At 54.3% G+C, this 17,182-nt stretch overlaps 6 protein-coding genes and 1 non-coding gene across 7 annotated transcripts; 4 read left to right on the forward strand and 3 right to left on the reverse strand.

Moving 5' to 3' along the window:
* Window positions 1–960: 960 nt before the first annotated feature.
* On the forward strand, window positions 961–1,515 carry CYME_CMN108C (similar to 60S ribosomal subunit biogenesis protein Nip7p; the record flags this gene model as incomplete). The annotated part of the gene is made up of 1 exon (XM_005537203.1): window positions 961–1,515. The coding sequence occupies one exon, from the start codon at window positions 961–963 to the stop codon at window positions 1,513–1,515; it is 555 nt and encodes a 184-aa protein (XP_005537260.1).
* A 1,724-nt stretch (window positions 1,516–3,239) lies between these two features.
* CYME_CMN109C (similar to AhpC/TSA family protein) lies at window positions 3,240–3,977 on the forward strand (the record flags this gene model as incomplete). Its single annotated transcript, XM_005537204.1, has 1 exon — window positions 3,240–3,977. The coding sequence occupies one exon, from the start codon at window positions 3,240–3,242 to the stop codon at window positions 3,975–3,977; it is 738 nt and encodes a 245-aa protein (XP_005537261.1).
* Window positions 3,978–4,351: 374 nt separating this feature from the next.
* On the reverse strand, window positions 4,352–5,659 carry CYME_CMN110C (hypothetical protein, conserved; the record flags this gene model as incomplete). Its single annotated transcript, XM_005537205.1, has 1 exon — window positions 4,352–5,659. One exon carries the CDS (start codon window positions 5,657–5,659, stop codon window positions 4,352–4,354), a length of 1,308 nt encoding a protein of 435 aa, XP_005537262.1.
* A 1,413-nt stretch (window positions 5,660–7,072) lies between these two features.
* Window positions 7,073–8,347, forward strand: CYME_CMN111C (similar to protein disulfide isomerase-related protein P5 precursor; the record flags this gene model as incomplete). Its single annotated transcript, XM_005537206.1, has 1 exon — window positions 7,073–8,347. The coding sequence occupies one exon, from the start codon at window positions 7,073–7,075 to the stop codon at window positions 8,345–8,347; it is 1,275 nt and encodes a 424-aa protein (XP_005537263.1).
* Window positions 8,348–9,205: 858 nt separating this feature from the next.
* On the reverse strand, window positions 9,206–9,550 carry CYME_CMN112C (mitochondrial ribosomal protein L23 precursor; the record flags this gene model as incomplete). Its single annotated transcript, XM_005537207.1, has 1 exon — window positions 9,206–9,550. The coding sequence occupies one exon, from the start codon at window positions 9,548–9,550 to the stop codon at window positions 9,206–9,208; it is 345 nt and encodes a 114-aa protein (XP_005537264.1).
* Window positions 9,551–12,704: 3,154 nt separating this feature from the next.
* CYME_CMN113C (cullin 4) lies at window positions 12,705–14,963 on the reverse strand (the record flags this gene model as incomplete). Its single annotated transcript, XM_005537208.1, has 1 exon — window positions 12,705–14,963. One exon carries the CDS (start codon window positions 14,961–14,963, stop codon window positions 12,705–12,707), a length of 2,259 nt encoding a protein of 752 aa, XP_005537265.1.
* Window positions 14,964–15,116: 153 nt separating this feature from the next.
* On the forward strand, window positions 15,117–17,160 carry CYME_CMN114T. Its single transcript, XR_002461473.1, has one exon. It is a non-coding gene; the product is annotated as a hypothetical transcript (transcript).
* Window positions 17,161–17,182: the final 22 nt, after the last annotated feature.

Here is a 17,182-nt window from a genome sequence, read left to right on the forward strand (position 1 = left end):
CTTAACGGTAATCTAGAAATGCCACGTGGTCCTTTAGAAGAGCGTCGTCATACGGCATCGAAAATTCTCCAATGATTCGACAAAGAACGTGCTGTTGTATCAGCCTTGCCTGTGAGCGAAACTGAGGCCGCCAAGTGGATCCGCTCCACCTGGACCAGACGATGATTTCCGAGTTCTCCTCACGTTCGATTGTACATACAACGGAACACCCTGCTCCGCGAATACCCGTATACGCTCCAACCGTCTCATCCGATGAAAGTCTCATCAACTGAAAAAACAAACCGACTTGCCTGTGCTTCATACCGATGGTTGAGTTCTGTGAATTCTGTTGTTGCGGATTCGGCGGAAGCTGTGCTTTCGTGAACCTGGACTTTATTGCGCCCGGATCCCAGTGTTTTGAGGGTCAAACGAACAATCTGTTGAGAAACAGAGACGCTTGTGGGAACTATTATCGTCGCTCTTTGCCTTCCGCAAAGAGATCGATCGGTTGTTTTTCTACCGTAGACCGCAAAAAGTCTTTAAAAATATCGGTTTTTGGCACTAAACTCCTTTCTTCTTTCACTGTTCCTAAACTATCCGCGTACCGTGGTACGACTGACCTGAAGGAGGAGCGCAGTCCTTCTTCCACTGTCCAGAAAAGAATATATATACTACAAGCGATTCGTCTACGATGTATACGATACTTTGCATCGTGATTTCGATAGCCTCCTACGTGCCACACTCTGGGTGAAACAGACTTGCGTTGAAAGATTATGAAAACCCATGCAGCCTAGCAGGCAGGTCGGAGTACGTAAATGAATCATATTGTTCCGTTCACAATGCAACGAGTCGCGCAGTCGGCTGCGGGCGGACGAATCGCGTACCGCGAGCCACGTTGTATGAAGCGGTGTCTGTCTTCGCACTGAAGTCGACGTCGATACTGCTTCTCCGGACGCTCGCTTCAACGCGATCCGGGAGAAGATGCGGCCTCTTACAGAGGACCAGACTCGCCTCGTTTTCGAAAAACTTGCCCGATATATGGGGAAGAATATAAAGCTGCTGTTAGATCGACCCGATGAGGAGCACTGCTTCCGTTTACACAAGAACCGGGTGTACTACGCGCCGGTACGTCTGATCCGCCAGGCAACTCGCGTGCCGAAGGACGATTTGATTTGTTTCGGCGTTTGTGTAGGCAAGTTCACGCATTCTGGCAAGTTCCGCGTCGAAGTGACGTTTTTGGACTATCTTGGCAACTATGCACTAGGAAAAGTCTGGCTGAAAAAGAGTTCCGAAATGAGTTTTCTCTATGGGAACCACGTTGTCAAAGGCGGCGTGGCCCGTTTCACCGAGGGTGCAGTCAAGAACCAAGCTGTGGTCGTGTACAACGAGGACGATATTCCTCTTGGTTTCGGGGTCATGGCCCGGTCTGTTGTTGAGTGCGGCATGGCAGGTCCCGAAGACCTTGTTGTTCTGAACCAGGCGGACCTGGGGATGTATTTGCGCGAAGAGGGGACGCTCTCCGCTGCAGCCTCCTAGAACTGTGACTTCGGCGACTGCACCGCGACTTGCCCGGTGCAGAGTACCAATCGGATTGCATTCGGTCTTGGTGAACAGGGGATTGCTGGAGTTACGGCCCGAGGAATTTATGATATACGCTTTGAAGTTGCTAAATAACAGATGGCGGCGGGAGCATTCGGAGCGGAAACGCATGCACCACATCTGGGGCAAATGATATTTAGGCGATAGAACATGGTATCTTTACAGTCTGCCGCAGCACAGCGACCTTGTGTGTCGTACCCTGAGTTCTTTTACACACGCATCACCGTCCCTGAGTAGATTGTGTACGTTCGTTTCCGCAAGCTTGCGAACCAAATGCGGATTCAAGGCCATGCGAGTAGTTTGTCCCGAATACGTATGGGCGAGGTTTCGGAAACATGATCTTGGTTCCGATGTGGACGCCTATCCCGAAAGGAACGGGATGTAACCAGCCTTATAAACAGAGCAGTTAATTCTAGAACAGCTGTACCAGCACGCTCTTTCTGTTGGTACATGTCATTCTCGCGGGTATTAAAGAAACAGATAGTATCCTCTAGACTAGAGAATCGTCACGGAAATTCGAAAAAAATGTCACTATTTGGGAATGAAATGGCCTCACTTCAATAAATCAGTAATTCTACGCCCATCAGCCGGATGAGTCATGTCCCTCGTTGGCAATATGCTGAGCGCCGTGCACCAGAAATAGAACATATCAGACGCTGTCTGCACAACTGTCTCCTGATCGTTTCATTCTAATCCATGCGATCTCAAAGCAACGCTACCCAAGCATTCATAAGATGCAGAGATTCCGTGCCGCACATGTGAACGGAGATGAAGAGACACCGATGGACAAAGAAAAAACAAGCTTCCATGGCAGACCGTGGCGCGTTGAACCGGACACAATCGAATTCGCACTGAAACGCGACCGCATACGATACGAGCTACAGCTATTCGTCCCAGTCGATGAGCGTGTACGCGGAAGAAACCCTAGACATGTATAGGAGCATTCAAAGAGTGGTAAAACGCTGCTCGCAGGGAAGGGGTGACAGAACATGACGACTTGAGAGTTACGATACCTCGCAGGTCTCACGAAAGTGCAGCAGTAGAAGCTCGCTCTCCCCTGGTCGAGACCTATGTAAACTGTAGCGGGGAGCAAGTACTGAGAAACTGAAACCGATCGGAATCGGCTGGTCAAAAAAGTCTCGGAGGCGCCTGCGCGTGCGTAGATGTATCCGCCATCGATGGTTGTGAAACGTTCTCGTTCTGCTGACCATTGAGAATATCGACTGGTACCGGTGAATCACGCCTTGGTCCCTCGCCTTGATCGACTTGACAAAACTGTTCTGTCTCCGTGCTGCATGCGCGCCGGCACGATCAGCGCACTATCGCGGAGGCTCGCGGCCCACGATGCAACGTAAGAAACAACCAGTCTCGCTGGGGGATCGTACGGGTACTGGAACTTGGAAGCAGGTGAAACCACGAATGCTTCCTCTGATCGCTGGCATCAAGCGCACAATGGCAGAGATCCCTGGTCTATATGTGTAGACGAGCTGTCGAGCACGAGGCATCTGGAGAATGTGTCGAAAAAACACCCGTGATCATCATCATCGCCGCCGCCGCCGCCGCCGCCGCAGATCTCCAGGCGCCAGCGGCGAGGTCATGAACGATCAGCAACGATGCACACCGGGTGCCGCCTTAAGCTACAAGAGGACGTGGGAAGCGAAATGAACGCGTTCGTTATTGTATCTTTGCGCCTACATAGTGCACTTGCCGTTCGGGTGTCGACGCATACCTGCCAACCACCAGCGTCTACGTTCACTGGAGGTTCGAGTGCGCGCTGGGTTCAGAGTCTGCGGCGGCCGTTTGCAGCGAATCGTCCGTGCCTTCACGATCCCTCTGCACGTCCAGCGATAGGAGCTACTCGTCGACACCCCACGAGTAGGCGTGAGTACACGAATACACACATGATGATCAAGGTAGGGGATAAGTTTCCCTCGGGTACGTTTGGGATAATGAAGAATGGCGCTCCTTCAGAGATCACCACAGATGAGGTCTTCAAGGGTCAGACGGTGGTGATCTGTGGCGTCCCTGGCGCCTTTACGGGCACGTGCAACGCTCGTCACCTACCAGGGTACGTGAACCTGGCGGACAAGTTCCACGAGCTCGGTGCAAAGGTGGCGTGCCTGGCCACGAACGACGCTTTTGTCATGGATGCGTGGATGAAGATGCGGAACGCCGAGGGCAAAGTGATTCCACTCAGCGATGGCGACGCTTCGCTTCTGCGTCAAATGGGCCTCACTTTTGACACGGCCAAGTTCGGTGGCGTCCGCGCGGTGCGATTCTCTATGATTGTGCAGGACGGTATCGTCAAGGCGTTGAATGTAGAGCAGGGAGGAGCGTTCACCGAGAAAAGCGCTGCGGAAACTGCCTTGGAGCAGTTAAAAGCTTTAAAGTCGGCATGAGCGGCATGGATACGCCAGGAAGCGACAGCGCGGGCTAGCGTTCCAGCAGAGAGAAATAGGATACGCTAGCGTAGCGCCAGCACGAGCGGATGAACCCATGGCAACGGGGGCGGTGCTGGTTGACAATCGGGTGCTGTCGTTCGCAACCCGCTCACATGTTCACCCTTGCGCACGTCCGCGCCCGCCTCACGAGGCTCCCGCACTTACCGTCTACGCAAGCCACAAAAACATAGAGCGCGCACGTGCAGGCTGGTAATCGGTCGTCGCCCCGGGCGGTGCAACGCGTCACCGGCCTCCGCGACCGGCGCAGCACTTTCTGCGGAACGCGGCCAGCGTATGTTAGAAGCTACCAGGACTCGCGGCAGGAAAGCTGGTTATAAATCCGCATTCACTTGCAGCTCTCGCCGGCGCACGATCTCGGCTTCCTCTCGTTCCTGCTGAATAGAGCGCACCTTGCGAGACTCTTGGTCGTAATACAGCACGGTGGGGCGCCTGCCAAATGGACGGATCCAGAGGTCTTCAAGTCCATTCTCGATCTCCCAGGCCTCCTGCATGGTCTTCACCAGCTCACTACGAACATCAAATGTGTTCCCAACAGGCTCACGAAATGCCACACGGTACTCGCGATACTCGTTGCAGTCTGGATCCGCGCTCGATTCGGACCCGGATACACGCTTGTCGCGCAGCTCGGAAGCTCGCCCGTTGCTCGAACTGGAGACGTTTCGCTGCTGGGCTCCGTTCGCAGCACGATCTGGGCGCGACGGCTCCGCGTCTTCTTCACAAGGACAGAGCCGAACTCGCAGATCGAAACCAAGCCGATCCAGGCTCACGATCGAACAGTCCAGCGGCTCAATATCCAGGAACACCCGGCAGAAACGCAAAAGTTCCTCTTTGTGTTCGCGATTCAAACGCACGAGAAGCGTTGGGGCGTCTAAAGCAAGCGGGTCAGGTTTTGCGTTGCGGTACTCCTCGACATCGACCCAGGTGGCGGTCACTCCGAAACCGCCCACATAGTACACATCCTGTACCTCCATCCGGTAGAACCTGAACTCTGGGTAGCTCAGTGCCTGCTCCGCGTGCGGGAACCGTTCTATATAGCGGTACGCGTACTCCTCGAGTTCGCTGCCCTCGAGCTCATAGAGCTCGCCCACAAGCGTAGCGCGCTGCCCGCCCTGGCCGCTACTGTCACGTGGCTGCGCAAAGAGCGAACAGCGCGGGTCATGACGCAGGTTGATCGAGTGTGCTGCGTTCTTCGCGAGGAGAAAGATGGGACGCCCCCACTCATCAAGGATGAAGTCAACGTGGGTCCCAAACGGATGTCCACCGTGTTTGAACGACGCCGTACACAGGGTACCCGTCGCGCAGACGTGCAGCACAGTTCGCGCTCGCTCACCAGTAGAAAGCTGGTGCCGGTTCTCGTGCCACGCTCGCTCGACATTTCGTGTATGAAGCTCCTCAGAGCTGGTACTGCAGCCGACCAAAGCAGCCGGTCGTCGCAACCCGTTTTCGCGCCGAACTCGAAAGCAATGGCGCACGTTCGCTTCTACCCCGGTACCGCGGCGTCGACCGGGAGCGCATGCAGCACGGTCTCGCAAACGCGACTGCAGCCAACAACCACTGAAGCTCTGGCGCAGAAAGCGAGCACCAGGTTGAGCAAGTGCTCCTGTCCATTGAAATGCCATGGTCGTGCACACTCTCGACACTCTTGCGAGACGCCGTACAGGTAAATCGCTCTATGGGAATTAGTGTTGATGCCGGGTGCGCTCTCGCCCGGTATCTCCGGACGTCGAGCAGGCGATGCAGCGGCGAGCAGGCGATGCAGCGGCGAGCAGGCAATGCAGCGAAGAGCAGGCGATGCAGCGGGCGTGAAGGCAATGCAGCGGCGTGAAGGCGATGCAGCGATCACCGCAGCCGTCTACAAGATGCGCGCGCGCGAGCGACGCTCGACACATCTTTCAACTCAATTTTGTTTCACCCTAGCTGCGGTGGTGAGCAGGAGCTCGAAATCACGATGCAATGTACCCTGTAGATTGTAGAAGAGTTGCCAGTAGGATATACTCTTTACTGCATAGTTCAAGGAGGACTGCGTCTCTTCTTCAGGTTAGTCATACCACAGTACTACGCTGGTTGAGGAACACGGAAAGGAAGAAGTATAAGCGCTCTGCGCCTAAAACCGATATTCTCAAAGAGTGCCTGCGGGAAATGGTAGAAAACGACCCATCTTTTACCTTGCGGAAAGCAAAAACGACGATAGAGGCCACCATAGGCGTATCTGTTTCTCACCAGCTTGTTCGTGTGGTCCTGAAATCACTGGGATACCGTCGCAGAAAAGTCCGACTTCACCCACGACCAACTTCCACCGAACTCGCAACAACAGCGTCTCTGGAAAGTCGCTATCGATATGAAGCCGAGTGACGCTGGTGTGTTTTCTCAGTCGATAAGACTTGCTTCGGGTGAAACGGGCGGCGCGTATACGGGTATGCGCGGAGCAGGGCGCTCGTTGTACGTCTGGTGAAGCTCGAAGAGAACGGAGATATCATCATCCGTTCTATCTGGAATGGATTCATTTGGCAGCCTCAGTTTTGGCTCCTAGAGAAGACTTACAGAACAGCACCAACCATATTATCGAATCATTGAAGACTTTTCCCTGACGTCTGGTGATGTCCTTCTATCAGACAACGTGGTATTTCACCATTCGCAATGTGTTCAAGCTTGTGCGGATGATATCTGGGAACAGAGTCGCTCTTCATTCCTTCGTACTGTACGTGTTTCGGCTTCATCAAAAGAGAGTTTTCTATCGCGGAACGTTAGGATCGCACCACTCGGCGAATCGCTGAAGCGTTCTGCGCAAGGTGACACACCGGGGCACATAACCTCTTGCTTCCACCAGTCCTTCGCGCTCCGGGAAGGTCGTCACCTCAGGCCATAAACCAGTGCCTTCATGTTCATAAATAAAAAATCTATGGGAAAGTTACGTGCATAAAAGTCGAGGATGCTGGCGACCCGCTGGGTCCCGCGGCAACTCCTGCGTTCCTGCGAATTTGCGCTCTCGATGCAAGTCAGATAGGTTTTCCTTTGTAGGCACGTTCCAAAGAATGCTTTGGTGTTCAAGTCCTGACCGATTGCGTTGCATACACAGACATTTTCTCTGGCACTTACTCACTTTAAGTCTGTCGATCATCCAGGGTTTCGCGGTCTCAAGAGCGCTGTACGCAGACCATTCGCCTGTTGTCCGTCTCACAGACGACAACTTCCGACGACTGGTGTTGGACTCGTCAGAAACCTGGCTGGTAGAGTTTTACGCACCCTGGTGTGGCCACTGTCGCAGTCTCGCACCAAACTGGGAAAAAGCGGCTCGAAGACTGAACGGTCTCGTGCGTGTCGGTGCAGTCGACTGCGAGCAAAACAGGGCGCTGGCCCAGGAGTACAATATTCAAGCGTTTCCAACGATCAAGCTTTTCACCGGACGCAAACGCACCACTGAGCGCCGCCAGCCTCTGGACTACCACGGAGGCCGCTCACTGAAAGATATTGTACGTTTCGCGCGTCGCTCGCTCGTCGGGTATGTCCACACAGTGGATCCCAGCGGTGTGGACGCTTTCCTCCGAGAGGAATCCTCAAAAGGCCACGTGCTTCTGGTGACCACGAACCAGCGCACGAGTGCGATTTATCGAGCGCTCTCTGAGCGCCATGTCGACCGTGCACTCTTCGGTGTTATGCGGCTTGCCGCGCATGATGAGGCCTCTATGAGCGCGCTCTTGAAGCGCCTGGGGGCGCAACCTCGTCTCCCCGCGGTCATCGGTGTTCCGGCTGGAGCAGACCTGGACTCAAATACGGTACTCGTCCTCAATGATAGAGAGAAAATGAGCATCCGGGCTCTCGATGACCTGGTGAGGCAACTTGTCAACAAAACGAACCGCCAACCGACGACAAAGCCGACGGCGACGGCAAACATAGAGAAACGCTCCAGCACGACCGCGCAGGCGGCCGGAAACAGTTGGCACGATCTATTCGGAAATGAGTGCACCGCTCGGGATTCAGTCCGACTTTGCGTGATCTTAGCTCAACCAGAACTAGAGAAGCTTGTCGACGCACTGAATGAGAAATACGTACACGATGGCGTGCACGTAGCCATGAGAGAGGCACGTGTGTTACGCTCGCGACTCAAACTCGCCCCAAATACCTTGGCGCTGGTGATTCGACCGCGTAAGCAGCGCATAGCTGTGCTAGAACACGACGTCGTTAACGCATTACCCGCAGCGGATGGGATCAGCGCTTTTATTGATCGCGCCTTGGGAGGTGATCTGCGATACCGACCGCTCAGCGACCTTTTAGAACCCTCGACGGATGCAACCAGAGATGAGTTATAAACGATGAGCCTCGTTCGCGTACCGGCGTCTGCACCAGTGCGACTCCCTGAACGATTTGATGCTGTCGTTTTATGCTAGTGAGAGGCGCCATTCGGAACATCTTGCTAGGCAAACTCACATTTGCTCGGAGTGATATTGGAGCAGCGGCCGCATAACCCTGATGGCCACGTCGCGGTACCACGAGTACCCTGCAGAGGTATCGCGGTTTATCGGAAGCGCGCGCTTCGTACCGCCCGGTCGCTACCGTCTCTCCGCGTGTTGTAGCGTCGCCGCTTGCGGAAACATGCCCGCTCTCGTGCCCTGAAGTTGTCCCGTTTTCACGCTATCTCGTATTGAGATTCCTGCCCATTGATGGGTCGCAACGGCCAGCGTCGTAGTTCGGAAGCGAGCGCGTGTGCCGTCGACGATTCGCGACATGCGTCAATGAGAGACTCGAGAAACTCGGACGAGAACGAGTACTGCTCGCTTCCACTTTTTCCCACGAAATAGCCCTATGCAGCGCACGACCATGTTTACATGCGCGCTTATCATCGCATCGTCGTGGTATTCTGCGCCTCTGCAAGAGGCCCCAACACACTTACAGACGCACAGAGGATAGTGTCTTGAGTCGTTGCTCTGGCGACTCTGCTTCCGTACACGTTGCAAAGAGCTGCTCACTGCGCATGCAAAGCTATAACCGGTAGAGAAATTCGGGACGCTTTGGCTACAGATACGACTATATGCACAAAGCGCTGTCGAGGCATAATGCGCGTACATGGTTCAGTGACTCGGTAACTGGCAACGTATCCGAGGCGGTATGGACGCGACCCAGTGTGAGGCGGCTGGGAAGCGTTCGCAATTGCTGCGTTTCTACGCTTACTACCCTGAAGACGGGGGCCGCGGGTCGCGGGGTACCTCAGCTTCTTCAGCCAACCTAACGTAGGCGTATTTAAAGTCTTGGTCTCGCCAGTCGTAGCGGCCGAGGTAGCGTCGCCGTTTCCCGTAAACGTTGAGGGTATTCACTCGCTCCACTGGAAGTCCATATAGCTTCTCCAAAATCTGTTTAATCTCCACTCGTGTCAAGCTGGGGACGGTTTTGAGTTTGATGAAGCGCGTGCGGAAAGTGTCCGCTGTGGACTTGGAGAGCTGTTTCTGCTCGGCACGCAGGGCCGGCTCAAAGCGAAGACGAAGGTTAAAGTTCGGGAAGTACAGACGGGGTGGCATCGGTAACTTTGCAACCAATGCCCTTGAAAATATGCGTTTCTTTTCCCGAACCGGTGCTAAAATCGTTATCCTTACCGTAAGACTGACCGTAGGTGCTCGCCCGCACTGCAAGCCACGCCGCAGCGACAACGTTGTGAGCAAGGATTGTGTCCTTCTCGGCGAGACGGGTGTCGCATCGTTTCCGCTTCACCCGCGTCAGGTTCGAGCAGAACACTGCACTGCTCGCTCCGTTCCCACATCTCGAACTTCTTCCGAACTTTTCTTCGATGAACAGCCTTGAAATTCCAGGTACAACTCTAACTGGTGACGTATTCGTACGTGTTTTCAAGATCATCGGTCGTATTTTTCGGAGTGGCTCCTTTGAAACTTTGCCACGGGCATTCTTGACGTTACGGGAGTCAAGGCGATGCGTGACGCACTCGAACAGGATTTCAAAAAAAAGACCAATATCGTTCTTGAATATGTAGGAATAAACCTTGACGTTTCGTACCGTGTACGATATCCAAACCGCATACGCTTCAGGTTTTCTATTCTTATGTTTCATGGCATTTCATGTGTGCACAGCGACTGAAGCCGCTGGATTGGCGACGAAATATCCTCGGTGTCATTTCCTGAGGATTTGCCCGCAAGCTCATGCCAGCTCCTCACGAATCCCGGCACATCAAATAATCGATTCCGCTCGAAACACGAATGCTCCTCTCTTAATCGCCACCGTGAAAATGGTATTCGACGCAGCACGATACCTCCGAAGGGGGAATGCTCGCAGGGGCTCCCGTCTGTTTTGTTTGCCCGGAAAAGAGTCCCTGACTCGGACTTGAATCATTTCAGTGATCTAGTCCAGTGAAGGATACGTCATCGCTTGGCACGAAGGGAGCATAGACGGTTGGACACTTCTCGATTCCCTTTCTAGATCAGAACTTTATGTTGAATTCGTAATTCGTGATGGACAACATCGCGCCCCGCAGATTCATTCTCAAACGCAAAAGCGTGCATCCGCGTGTGCTGCGGATAAAGGACTTGCCTTGGGGATCGCCCGGAAGCAGGCCGTGATCCTGGTACACCACATCGGGCACGGAAACGGATGAGAACATCCAGGAGATCTTTCCGTGTATGTCTTGGGGATGCGCCAGCCATGTTCAGCATCTTGTAGCGTGACAGAGCGACACTCGCATGAAAAGCACTAGTAGACATATGTGACCATCTGGCTACGTTGAAGCGTCAACGCTGCGGACGGCGCATCGAGACGATCGAGAAAGATGATGAAAATTTTCACAAGCAGCATCGTTCGCCACTATCTTCCGTGCATCAAATGCGTGAACAACTACCCGAAGCATTTTAGTCGGGAGTTTCACGCAGCCACGAACATCCCCCGACTGCTGCTAACGGCGCTGTAAGGACAGGAGACACCGGCGTATGTAACGCGGGATGTAAGCGCAAGGAAAAGAAAACAGTCGCCGAAAAAGCGCCCAAAGTGCGCTTTGAATGACACGGGGAAGAAACAAAAACTTTAGCGTGTACACACGAGTTGGCTAAGTGCGACCCGCACCATCCCAGTCTGACATGGATCTAAACTAGGCGGAAACGTCAAGTCGTGTGGTTGTGCATCTGGTCATTGCGTTTTCAGGGAGGATCCGATAAACTTTTGCCGTTATCGATGCGCGTTCTCGCGTTTCGGGGAAGCACGGGCTCGTGCGACATCCGAGTCAGCAACGGTAGGATTCGTCGACACTGTTGTGTCCGGTTCCTTGAGGAGTTGAGCATCCGTCGCTGCCGCCGTGCGCGCTCCGAACAGGTCTGTAGTGATGGAGCGCTCCTCAAAGCATTCATTTAGTCTTGATAGTCTCTATCCCGCCGGCGTCTGAGAATAGGGCGCTGCTGATGTGCCTCGCGTGACGGGTATCAAAGTGCGAGCCCGGTGAGCAACTCGTGTGCGCCAATCGTCGCTCTGGTTTTTCTGGAACGCCATTCCGCACTCTGCCCCGTTCAAAGGGTATCGCACGCGCATCTGCTCTCGAAGCCTCCAATAAACACCAGCTTGTGTCCGCAAGAACTTGAAAAATTCCAAGGAACCGCGCTCAGATACCAGCAACAACTTCCCTTCATGACATAAAACGTGATGCATATGCGGAAAGCGCTCGCAATGTAAGCACCCCAAAGTGCGGCTCAAGTGTTTGTCGACTCGTTTTCGAACATTTCCTGGTCGGCCGAAAGCGCCACCCTCGACTTTCGTGACTTGCCGTCGATGGACTACGAGCACGATCCACGCACCTCATCAAAACTCGACTTGTATGGACATAGAGGACGATGGAACCTCGCGCCAGTGCCGCTCGGTGCCGCTGGATTCCTCCTCATTTTTGGAAATTGACGCAACATTGTACGTTTTGTAACTGCAACTCCAGCGACGCTTCCAAGGACGAGTCCGCCACTAGGGAGCGCCCCGTGTACGGACGCATGACGAACCAGATTGAACCGCTGCTCTCTACGAGTAGCGGAACATAGGCACTGCTCCAGAGAACAGCTTCCGCGGTGCCTCAAATTGAAATGCACCGGGACGTAGATGAACATGCTCAGCTCCGTATGCACAGCGCACGCTTCATGAGCATCCCATGGCCATATCTGAGGATCAATGCGAACTCGCTTTCACTGTCGAGGTCTGTCGGGCAACGCCAGGAACGGTCTTATGGCTTCAGCACTCGCAGCAGCGAGGACTCATTCGGTGTTATAGCGGGTCAACGCGAATACCGTGGCCTCGATTCGTGCAGCACGCGGAAATGCCCAAAGAATTACGCATGATCAAGCAAACTGGGCTTGAATCGGGCGCTTGTTCACGGAAATCAAACCACTGACAATGACCAGACGTCGCCAACGCGCTACCTCTCCGAACAAGCTGCAGCGCAAGCAACATTGGACTGCACGAAATGCGTCCCTAAATACAAAGCCATTCCAAACCGGGACCGCACTCGCCTCTGTCTGTGGAAGAATCCATGTTCGCCTGAGCGCATACGCGCCTTGGGGCTTGTTTTTGTGCAGGCGTGCGTTTGTATCCGTACGCTATCCCTCAGCGGCACGTGATCTCTAGCATATGCGCCGTACGCGCGCAAAGCACCACTGCCGATCACCGCATACAGCGGTGCAGGCGACTGGAAACACTCGTTCAACTCACATAGTGGTACAGGTTAGGGTCCCGCTCATCGCGGCCGATGTATTCACGTTGGAGGAGCGATTCAACGCGCTGCTTCACATCCGAAACCGACGGTCCGAAGCAGAGCTCGGCGCCAAGCTGCTGCACGAGGTCTGCATGCGACAGACTCTTCTGTTTCTTCAGCAACCGCACGATGGCTGCATCGATTTGGTGCTGTCGATCAGGGCTCGCTACCGGGCCGCTCGGTACCTGCTCGGGCGGCCGCTCCAACAAGGCAATGTCCAAAAGTCGCAAACGACGACGACTTGTCTGCAGATCGGCGTTGAAACGATAGCGTGCAGGAGCGGTCACAGGCCCTGATGAGGCAGCTTCTGCACCACGCTCTCGAATCAGCACCGGACACTGCGATGAGGAGAGAGAATCCAGAATCCGTTCAAGCTCCGCAGAGTCCGCGATACCGGTCTGCTGCTGTAGTTCCGCAAGCGTCCAAGCATCCCGTTCGTTGAAGAGCAGCAGCACCACGGCCTGGCTCAGCGTAACGTGAAGCACTTTCTCGCCGTTAGCAAACTGCACCCGTAGCTCTGCGGAACTCAGAGACGGCTCCCAGATAAGGCGCCTTCCAGAAAATCGTGCGTGATAAAAGCGATGAAAAGAGCGCTGCTGACTCTCCAGCCCCGGTGGTACCTGCAGCAAGAAAGATTCGCTACTGTTCCAGTATGCCTGTGTGATGACTTTGCAGGTGAACGACGGCAATCGAGATGAACCCGATCCCGGACCCATTCGGTACTCCTGCAAAAGGTCCTGACTAAGATCCATATCTTTGAGCATATTGACGAGATGATTGACATAGACTGCGCCACATTCGGCGCGTAGCAGTTCCACCACGTACTGCTCGCAGGCCGTCGACGCAGTGAGATCGAATAGCAAGCGCTGTGCCAGATACTTTTTGTAAAAGGCCAGAAAACTATCCTTGCCGCTAAGATAACGAAAGAGCTCCAAAAGCTTTCCGATTTTGCGCCGTATGTCCGGCTCCGGAATCGAGGTGCTGCTCACGCGCAGCAGGTCGTGAAAAGAGCGAGCCAAGCGCTCCGCCGGTGTAGGCTGGCGGGTGTTCAGCGCCGCCTCAAAAGCCGTCTGGGCTGCATTATGGAAACGAACGTCTGCCTGAAACGCTTCCCGTTCGGTTTGCTCGGCACGATCCAGCAACGCTAACAATCGCTCTATCATTTCGTGATCACGCGCCCGATCGTTCACGATCTGTGTCCCTCGAACACGAATATAATCACTGTAGCGCGGCACAAGACGCCACAATTCATCTATGGATCGCAACAGCACATAGAGACGACGCAAATCCGTTAGAGATACAGCGTCTAAGAGGCTCTCCAGGCCCCGATCCATCATCACACTCACACAGTGGCGACCGAGCACATCGTGCAGGATCGCGAACAGCGGTTTCTCCGTGCTCGGCTCGAGGTGGAGGCGGCAGCGCTCAGCCTCGGCCTGTGTACTGTGCTCAAAATAGGCCAAATAGTCCGATAGAGTTCCCTGTGTGACAAATTCGGTGCCTTTCGCCACATAAAATGCGCGCGTCTGCTGGAAGAAGAGCGGCTCGAAGTGGGTGCGATAGAAACCCAACGGTGCGAACATCTCCCTAAGAATAGCGCGTAAGTCTGAGCAATCTCCTCGCTGTTTGCCTTTGCGATCCAGCTCGATTTCCAGAAGCACTGCTCCGAGCGTCGGCAGGAGGACGCGTTGTTGTTCCGCGAGCATGTGCTTCGCGAACAGCTCTAGCGCCATCTCCCACAGCGACGGCACCTGAGGACTTTCCGCCGCATAAGTCCGATCGAGGTAGAGAAAAATCGCCTGGATATCCCGAAATCGCTCACAGAAAGCTCGCCACACATCGAGCACAGGAGCAAAAGCGGGCCGCTCCGTTGGTTCAACTGCCTGAGCGCTACCCTGTGCCACGTGCAGCATAGCCGCTAGGACGGGATCGCTCAGCTGTTCCCGAAAAACGCGCTCGAGATACCCGTCCACCTCCCGCTGCAAGTCCGCGTACAGCTGCTTTGCGAGATGGTGCAGACACAAGTCCTCCACGCGGCGATAGTGCTCTTCGTACGAGAGCGGCCTCCGCGAAGAAGGCGAGAACACCTGGTCGAGTGCCCGTGCCAGGTGAGTCCAGCTCTCCTGATAGAACTCCTGGGGGAGTTTCGGCTCCCGCCGGAGCGGCCGAATAATGAGCTTTTTGGGTGCTCGCTGGTTTGATTCCATCTCCTCTGTGACTGAGCGGGTCCCAGGCGCTTCGCAACCAGCTCCAAACTCCTCGTTCGCAGCGTTCACAAAACGAGCGCCTCTTGGAACGTACGCGAGCGCACCGCTGGCAGCGGTACGCTTGGCAACCGGTTAACCTAAAGCGGGTGTTGCAGCGGACACCATGAAAGACAGAAACCACTACCGGAGGGCAAGTGACCCTGAAATCAAGAGTCATTGGTGAAATAGTGGCGATGGGGGCTGTTGTTAGCAATGCAGACTACCAGCGCTTGACTTTCGGTAACTGTTCTGGTCTACTAAGGGTAGGGAGCTGGCTCGGAACGTTCCTGGGTGCCACAGGAAAACGACACCGCCACTTGGGACGCTGGCTGGTTGCTCACCAGAGCTTGTGAGCACTTGCTTGAGTTCGACATTCAGGGCTCATGTTTTCTGTAGAATGCACGTTTGCGCACTGTCTTGTTAAGTAGGGATGGAGCGTTCAGGGTTCTTGGTACTGGAAGCGCTGAACGTACGACACAGCCGAGCCAAGTGCCAGGGGAGCGGGAAGTGACTGGAGCGACGGTGTGATTAATTGACGACAACGAGGTCACTCACCGTAGTGTGCAGCTGGTAACGAGTATTCAGAGACGCTCGCGTGCAGCGTCCCGGGAATAAAACCAGGGGCAACTGAGACGCCCCGCAACGTTTCCGGGAAGCCACACAGTTTCCATCGAGCCGGTTGGATCGCTTCAAAAGGAAGCCTTTCCCAGTATTTGACCTTGGTGGTTACTTTGTCTTCCACTGGGGCTTGCCCCTCGTTGCGAGTAGCGTGCATCACGCGAGACCTTCAACAGCGTATGTCACGGGATGCCCCGCCAGTTCTCGATCAGGAACAAAAGAGTACGGGACTTGCTGTTCTGGGCGTGCGGCAGTCGCCCCTAGTACGCATTCGTGAAACGTTTGTGGGCGCTTCTGGGCGTACGCTCTTGAAAGAGTTGCTGGCTCGAGTACAGTTTCATGCGCGCTGGCAGTTGCTATCGTTACAGGCAAACGGAGGTTCCGCGCGGACCACGCAAGGATGCTTAGGCCGCAGACATCGGACTGGAGTCGGCTCTCAGCACAGAGCAGCTCCATCAATAAAGAGCGCGGAATGAACCGTAGGGAAATACCGCAGGCTCGTTCGTCGCTGGTATTTTCGGAATACGTCGTGCCGATTCTTCGCATAGGCACACTCACACGAGAATGAAACCGAACAGGTCTACGGACTCGGGCGTACACACGCCAAAGCCTGGCTCTCTTCCCAGTGGTACGAATAACAACCCGTGCGGGCTTTTTCGGCGACTGCTTCTTTCTTGCTTTACTCTGTCTCGACCGCTCTGTTGTCAACAGTCGAGGGATACTCATGGCTGCGTTCAAGTCCCTGGGACGATGTTTCTGGCTGTTGTCGACACATTTCACGCACGATGTAAGTCGGGCGCTGCGCTTTGCTTGCCATATATTCACCTTGTTTATGTGCAGCCTTGATGCGCTCTTTGTAACAGTGACAATTGAGTGCGATCAGGTGTTCTTGTCTATCCATAACACGTCGTGCTGCGAGTTCCGCGCTGTGGCTCGTGAACACCGGCTTCATCGCTCGGTTCGTGCACTTGCGCGGTACATGAGGCATATTCCGATGCACTCCTCCGTTTCCAAACCGGCTGCAGTACGCTACGATCACATAGTTCTGCTGGATGATCGCCTCGATTACTTCGCTGTCCGCAGCACGCGCAAATGCAAACTGTTCCATTCGATGAAGGATTTGTGAAACGTGACGTTCATGATCATGAAAAAAAGTACCGGAAGGAAAATCCAGGTTAGGGAGAAATTCGGGTAATCTAGATCCATTTGCGCTCTTTTCATGCAAACCAGTGACACAGTCCGTACTGGACGCGATTGCTGCGATGACTCTAGTCCGAATCCAAGACGCTTTTCATGCAGACGTAAGCAGTGCGGGCCTCTGGGAACAGATCCCGATGACAGGTATTGTTTTGCTGTTGAATGCGGTTTCGTCGATGGTCACGAAGCGATGGGGATTCTTCTTTAGCACGGAATCGACGATTTGTAGTGACAATCTCAGTGGACTTTCAGTGTGATCTTATGACTAATTCCTCAACAAACGCCATCGAGCACTTTTCGCTGTCAATGCAACCGCGTCAATAAATGCACCAACGAATCACCATGAAACTTAACGATCGAAAACT

Source organism: Cyanidioschyzon merolae, chromosome 14 (genome assembly GCF_000091205.1).
Source record: "Cyanidioschyzon merolae strain 10D DNA, chromosome 14, complete genome".
NCBI lineage: Eukaryota > Rhodophyta > Bangiophyceae > Cyanidiales > Cyanidiaceae > Cyanidioschyzon > Cyanidioschyzon merolae.